Source organism: Diospyros lotus, chromosome 3 (genome assembly GCF_014633365.1).
Source record: "Diospyros lotus cultivar Yz01 chromosome 3, ASM1463336v1, whole genome shotgun sequence".
Lineage (NCBI taxonomy): Eukaryota > Viridiplantae > Streptophyta > Magnoliopsida > Ericales > Ebenaceae > Diospyros > Diospyros lotus.
In genome coordinates this window covers 19,293,782-19,301,290 of record NC_068340.1, presented here as the reverse complement: position 1 = coordinate 19,301,290, position 7,509 = coordinate 19,293,782, and the positions used below count along the sequence as shown (strand labels likewise).

Below are 7,509 nucleotides of genomic sequence, written 5' to 3'. Positions count from 1 at the left end.
TATTGCATATTACATATTACATATTTCTACAATAATTATTGTAATTTTACACATATTTTTTATGACTTTAATTTTACTATAACTATTTGTGCGCATTTATGTTTACACACCTTTACAAACATTTTACAGCAGTTATGATAAAATATTTTTGTATTACTTACAGATTGCAAATCCTTCTCAAACAATATTGTAGTTTTCCAAAAAATATTTGCATATTATAACATTTACATTATTTACACTTTTTTTTCCTATGGAACAAATATAAAATGGCATATACACAACCATTTTCAAACATGGTTTCTCATTTACAAACACTTAGAAACATATAGAATGAATATACACATGGTAGCATAGAAAATGACTCCTTTTGTGGGATTATTTATATGAGAAAATGCATCAACCAAAATTGGCCAATGCAACTAAATTTGGAGAACAGATAAAGTTTTTTAAGTTAACTATACTCTGAACGCACCAAAATAAGCACAAATTGTGTTTGACCTCAACTTGGCAGAATTTTGTAATCTTCTAATTCAAGGTCAGCTTGAGGTCAAATTAAACTCTGTTGAGCATGTGTGTGTACTTCACTTTTTTGAACAGCCTTTGTTTGAAAGAGATTTACCTTGGCTCATTTATTTAAATGAACGAGAACTGAGATTAAGCTTGAGCTACAACACAAAATAGAACTTTGACATTTAATCTGTGGAAGATATGAATACTGAGTCAAACTGCTGAATCCAAAAGGCCAAATAAACCAAATTTGTCCAACAACAGATAAGTTCCAAGGATCTTGATCCGATACTTTCTCTTTTTTCTTTATACAGATCCAGATGTGGGTTTTTAATAACATTATGGAAGGAGATGTCAAAATAGGCTACTTTCTGATGTTCTTTTGCATATGTGCCAGGAAATTCAAAGAAAATCACTACCTTAGGAGTGTTTATACCTTGTGAGAATGGCTAGTAACATGCAGACGGTTGGTAAGAAAATACAAGGTTCAACTTCAGACAGAATCAGTCATCTTCCTGCGAACGTGATAGATAAAATTCTAACATGCATGCCAGTTCGGGATGCAGTGAGAACAAGTATTTTGTCAAGGAAATGGAGGTATGCCTGGGTGACACTTCCCGAGCTTGTATTTGATGATAGGTTCTGCTTCGGATTGGGAAGACCACCGGCATACAATCTTTTGATGGTTGTTTATCAAGTTCTGTTGCTTCATCGTGGACCAATACTGAAGCTCAAATTATGCTTACCTATTATACCCGGAAGCCCTGAGATTGATCAGCTGCTACTTTTTGTGTCAAACAACGGTATCGAGGAACTTGTCCTTAATATAGGGGGAGATGAACTTTATAAATTGCCATCCTCAATTTTTTCATGTGAACAGCTGAAGCATTTGGAGCTAATTTTTTGTTTGTTTAAACCTCCACCTTCATTTAAAGGATTTCGCAAGCTCCTTTCCCTGGACCTTCGGAGTGTCGACATTTCTTTTGAGGTCTTCTCTAGCTTGATATCCTCTTGCCCACTACTCGAAAAGCTGAAACTTGTAGATTGCCCCAGCATCAATGACCTTGAAATTAGCGCTCCTAAGCTTAAATGCTTATTTTTTGAAGGTGAATTCATCAGTTCTATATGTTTCAAAAATTCCCCAAACCTTGCAAGAGTTTCACTTTATTGTAGGGAGTCCATGACTTGTGAAACATCTAAGTGGGACTCATTTTTTGCCGATCTACCTGTTGTTGAGTTTCTGGAGCTTGGTGACGGTTGTCTTGAGGTAACACTAAGCTTATTGTAAAAGTGATTTTTGTTTAGTTAACCTCTATTTGGGGCTGAGCTGAGCATGCCATGTTTATCTATGTTTATTTTCTTGTCCTGTTGGCAGTCAATCTTTGCAGGTGGCGTACCTAGAAGGCTTCCATCTGTTTTGAGCCATATGAAGATTCTCAAGTTGTATCTTGATCTGGATGAGGTCCCAAGCATGCTTTGCTTAGTTCGAAGCTCCCCAAACCTCAAAAAAATTGAAATTTGGGTAAATAATGACAAAGCAGTATATGTGCCTTGCGTTCATAATATATATACCTTTTCTTTCTTTAGGTTGATGATACTCAAGACTATGGTTCCTTCTTTGCAGTTACCTCCAACTTCTCATGAAATTGAATATGAAGAAAGTTTAGAAGGACCTTTAGATTTGCAAGGATGGGCGGATATCTCTTTGAATCAGCTAAAGGAAGTAGAATTGCGAGATGGCTGTTGCACCAGGTTTGAATTGGAGTTGGTTAAGCTGGTGTTAGCCAAATCGCCTATTCTGGAGAAAATGGTTATCGTGCTAGATGATTTGATCCACGGTCTAGAATCCAAGTTCTTGGAGGAGGTGAAAGGATTGAAGCCCTTATCACCTCTAGCTAAAGTCTCCTGTAAACTTCCTTCTTGGTATTAGAGTATTTTTTTTCTATATTTTCTTTATCAATTTCTAGTTGCTGAGGGCAAGAAATGCATTTTGAACCTGTCTATGTTGGAACATTCAGCCTTTGCTCTTCTTCTTCGTTAATGTTATTTATTTGCTTACATGACAATGACTGATGTGGCAAAAACTATTAAGATGGCAACTATATTAGTCACCTTATTAGGTTATGTTGGCATTTAACAGTTTTAGCAAATAATAAAGAATTAGGATGTGGTTGGAAATTTAAATAAAATTGAAGTTAGTTATTAGACCTATTATTGAAAAATTTTAAAATTCGATTTAAAATTAGAATATAAGTCAAAGTTAAGTGTGTGTGTGTGTGTGTGTGTGTGTGTGTGTGTTTAGCAATTTGCTGCTTCAGTTATATGTGTTAATTAGTTTTCTTTTTTTTTAGGGGGGGAGGGGGGTGTTGGGGTTTAAGATGAGTTCTTTGTGTCTAATTAAGAACATATGGGGGGAAATAATAATTTGCCAAAATTTGTGAATAAAAGTTTGAAAATGAACTACAACTCTTGTAGTTACTTATTAATGCATCTTATGGGCTGTGTTTCAATTCACCTATTTTCTTAACATTGTAATTGAATATCGTTGCTTAGCCATATTATTTAACAATTACAAAAATTAGTATAGGTTTTTCCCTCCAAATTTTAGCTTTGGTATTTTCAACTGCAATTCTATTGAAAATAAAAAATGTTGATTGTACCTTATTAGGTTAAATATATATATGTTTACCCTTTGTGATCAATACAATTTCTCACCTAGTTTTCAAAAAATTAAATAAAAGTCGCTATATTTAATATCTTTTTTCTCTTTGAGAATAAATGGAGTGGCACTACAAAAAAATAATCCATTTGAGACGAATTTCGAGTCGTCGGAAAAATGCTCATTGCAAAATTTAAGACAAAATTTGAGACGAATTTTTGACTTCTAAAATTTGAAATGAATTTTGAGATAGAAATTTCAGACGAATTTTTCCATCTGTAATTTGAGATGAATTTTTTCCGTCTCAAATTTTAGGCAAATTTTGAGACAATTTTTGCGCCGTCTAAAAAATGCTCATTGCAAAATTTGAGACGGATTTTTGAGATAAATTTTATTCGTCTAAAATTTGAAACTGACTTTGAGAAGGAAATTTTAGACATATTTTGAGACGGAAATTTTAGACAAATTTTAAGACGAATTTTATCCCTCTAAAATTTGAAACGGAAATTTCAAACAAATTTTGTGACGAATTTTTTCGTCTATAATTTGAGACAGATGTTTTAAACGAATTTAATCCGTCTCTAATTTGAGACAAATTTTGAGAGGATTGTTTCAAATGGATTTTGTGATGGATTTTTTTGTTTCTAATTTAAGACAAATTTTTTAGACTAGTTTTTAGAAGATTTTTTTTGTTTTCATTTTTTAATAGATAAAATCTGTCTCAAATGTAAATTCATTTATAAATAAAAATAATAATTTTCTTTCAAAATTTTAAAATTAATCGTGATAGACATAGTATATATATGCACCAATATAACAAAACAAATGAACTAAATTAAAAAATTATGCATAAATATACATTCATCATAATAAATAACATCATCCATACTAAATATACAACAATAATAATACTAACATCGTCCATGAATAGATCTATCTTGGAAACGATAAAACCTAAAATCTATCCATACTAATGGTGAATCCTCCTAATGATCCAAAGGATTCTAGGGTGGTAACAATGAAAAATGGTCCAAGACTCTATCTTCCAAGATCAACAAGCGCTAGTTTATGGGATCCACAGCTTCCCTAACCACATCTCTCCTAGCTTATCGAATCTAGTCCATGACCGAGGACGACAACAATGATGACGGTGGTTGGTAGGAATGACTAGTAGAGATGATATGGGCTTTTGATCCCATCCCATACACGCGATTCTTTTTCTTTCCACTTGCAACTTTCAACCGTAAGGATGTATCATCAATAGCTGGTTGCAATGGGTGTTCACCATCACTACCTTTCGATCGGCCACCTACCAATGCATGTGATGATGCATCCTATTGTCATGTATGAAAGTGAGCTTGCAAACATCATGGATACACAATATAATTTGCATTATCAATAGGCCAACTAAGCATAATAAAATTTAAAATACACAACTAATATATACTTACATAAGTTTTCTCGAATCTCTTATTGACAAATCCCGAATTATCTTTTTCTTTTGTGCATGGCGAGGAATAACTTAGCCTGTGTGGGTGGGCAACCAAGTTGCATAGTCTGGAAAAAAATAAGGGTGGTCATGTAACCATACTTATTTAGAAAAGTAATTAAGTGAAATGAAAATAATAAAAAAATATCAAAAATTATCGGTCTACTCTTGTGCTCGAACATAGGTATGGAGCCACACATGTGCATAGTACCTCCAACTTCTAAGGCCCTATTTTTCTTGGCCTTTTCAGACTTGTTCTTAAATTGTGAAGTATTCCAATATTTCTTTAATACTTTGAATATTGCATGAGACATCCAATTTGGTTATTCCGTTGAGTCCATTCTCACATTAAACAAAATGTCAATCATACAGTCTGAGGCTACCTTCTCAAAGTTTTTCCTTATTTAATGTTCTTTTTCCAGCTCCCAAGACCACTTCTTCTGTTATGTTAAGGCAAAGTAAAGTTTATAAAAATGTTGTAACAACATAAATAATAAAATGACACATAATGCTCTAGTTTCAAAGATTGTATACTTATTTCAAAGACTGTCTACTTATTTAAAAGCAAACACATTACCAGGAGTGATAATGCCACCAAAGACCCGCCATATACTGGCTGCAAGCAAAGGCAAAGCAATTGCCAAAAGTTTCAATGTCTCCAAAAGGTCACGGGTAGAACCACCGCCGTACCAAACATATCTCACTGCCAATGTCGAGGAAAGAGCTAAGGTCATTGCCACTTGGACTCTCTATCGAGAAAGGGAAGTTGATCAGGTTAGCATTGCAACCACTGACATCCCCGAAATGATATAAGAAAAAAATGGGATAAATTATGCCATAAACCACACAAGATATATATACACACCAGTTGTGTGCAAATTTTAGGCCAACTTCAACCCCAACATTATAAGGGGAATGACAATGAAGATGAGGACCACACATTTCAAACCTATGTTTGGGTACCATTTAGCTTGGAAGAGATCGAAAAATTCTATCAGGTAGTGGTCGAGACAGATATGCCTGACATTGAGGATTGGAATCAAGTGTCTCAATTTTGTTTCAGTGAAGAAATTCCACCACAATGGTCCCGCAACAACATGGTGATGCATAATGAGTTGAACATGAAACTGAAGATCTTTATTACATCCTCGCCTGCAATGTTGCCCCATCCTCCCACATGACGAAAATCTACCACCCGAGGATGCAATTGCTATATACACTTTCCATCAGCCATGACTTGAATTTTGATTGGTGAATATTCAATCAAATCATAACCCTTTCCTTGAGAAAAGGCGACAAGAAACGAATTTACTTTTCGTCCCTTATTTATGCATTGTGTAAGAAGGCTGGGGTTCCGATGTCCTCATCAGAGCTCAATAAAGCAAAACCAATCATTATAAACCTCTATACTATTTGTTAGTCCAATTCTCAAATTGCACAACACTGCCACATGGCTCGATTTTTTTATGAAGAGGACGAGGAAGAAGAGGTAGCGAAAATGATGGAGTAGGAAGCACAACCACAGTAAGGCTGCTACCTAGACAAAGACTAGGAGGGGTCAACTTTGGGCCTGCTTTAAAGGCCATTCAAACTCAAATGCAGCAACATCGAGAAGAGAATGCCAAAGAGTTCCAACTACAGCACGAGGGATTAGATGCGCTCCATTCTAACATGCGAGCCCAAGAGAAGACCCATACCCAGAGCATGACGCAATGATGGCAATCTTTTCCCACCTGTTGCAGCCATAGGCCCCACAACCACCACCTTCTAATGACATGTGAGCAACTCGTGTCCAGCATCACACCTTTTCTATGGGCCGTATACACTATTTCCTTTAATTTCTTTTCGATACTTTGGGATAATGTATCATTTAAGTTTGGGGGCATCTGTTGTGTTGAGAAAATCAGGGGGGAAAGAAATAAAAAAAATTTAAGAGGTATAACAATTATCATCGCATCAAAATGAAACAAGCTCGCGGCAGTGAGCCACGAGCTGGCGCGTCCATGCGCAGGAGCTCGCAACAATGTGCTGCAAGCTCGAGGCAATTTGCTAAGCCGCAAGCTCGCAGCACACAACTGCAAGAACCAGTCATGAGAACCTTGCGGCCAGTCCCCTTGTAGCTAGCTCAGCCTCGCAGCCAGCCCCGCTTTGTGGCCAAGCCTCTTGGGCTTGCCGCACGCTCGTCATGTCGCCAGCCCTAGCTGCGAGAGCCTTATGGTAAGACTGGCCTCGCAGCTAGCCTGGTCTTGCGGCCAGCCCTGCCCTGCGGCCAAGCCTTTTGGGCTAGCCACACATGCCATGTTGCAAGCCCCATCCGTGAGGGCCTTGCAGCCAGCCCGGCCTTACGACAATGCCAAAGGCCTCATGGCACCTTGCCCTTACAGCGCCGTGAGTCTTGAGGGAGGAAGCATCTTTTAGACAAGGCCAAAACTCCATTTAGCATATGCCACATGTCAGCACCAGGCACCCTTGAAAATCGCACCCTATAAATACCCAGCAACAAGACAATGAACGGGACTTTTTCAATTTCGATAAAACTTCTGACCTATTGACTGCATTTTTACTGTTTTGGTGAATAGTTGTTTTGATCCGACACTAACTTAGACATCGGAGGGTAATCACGGGAGAGGATTCCGACGAGCCTTCCAACCCATTTCTGAGAATCAATAGGGCCAAGACCTTGTGGCAAGATCTAGCGGCAAAGCCCAGACCTTGTGGTAAAACCTAGAGGCGAAACCAAGTCCTTGCGGCGAGACCTCGCGGCAAAGGTAAATCCTTATGGCTAAGCCTTGTGGCAAAGGAACTTATGGCGAAGAAACCTCGTGGCAAGATCTAGCGGCAAGGTCAAGACCTA

The 7,509-nt window shown here is 37.2% G+C and overlaps 1 protein-coding gene across 1 annotated transcript; it reads left to right on the top strand.

Moving 5' to 3' along the window:
• The first annotated feature begins 952 nt into the window (after window positions 1–952).
• Window positions 953–5,468, top strand: LOC127796858 (F-box/FBD/LRR-repeat protein At1g13570-like). Its single transcript, XM_052329264.1, has 4 exons — window positions 953–1,774; window positions 1,883–2,029; window positions 2,132–2,414; window positions 5,221–5,468. The coding sequence occupies exons 1-4, from the start codon at window positions 953–955 to the stop codon at window positions 5,466–5,468; spliced, it is 1,500 nt and encodes a 499-aa protein (XP_052185224.1).
• Window positions 5,469–7,509: the final 2,041 nt, after the last annotated feature.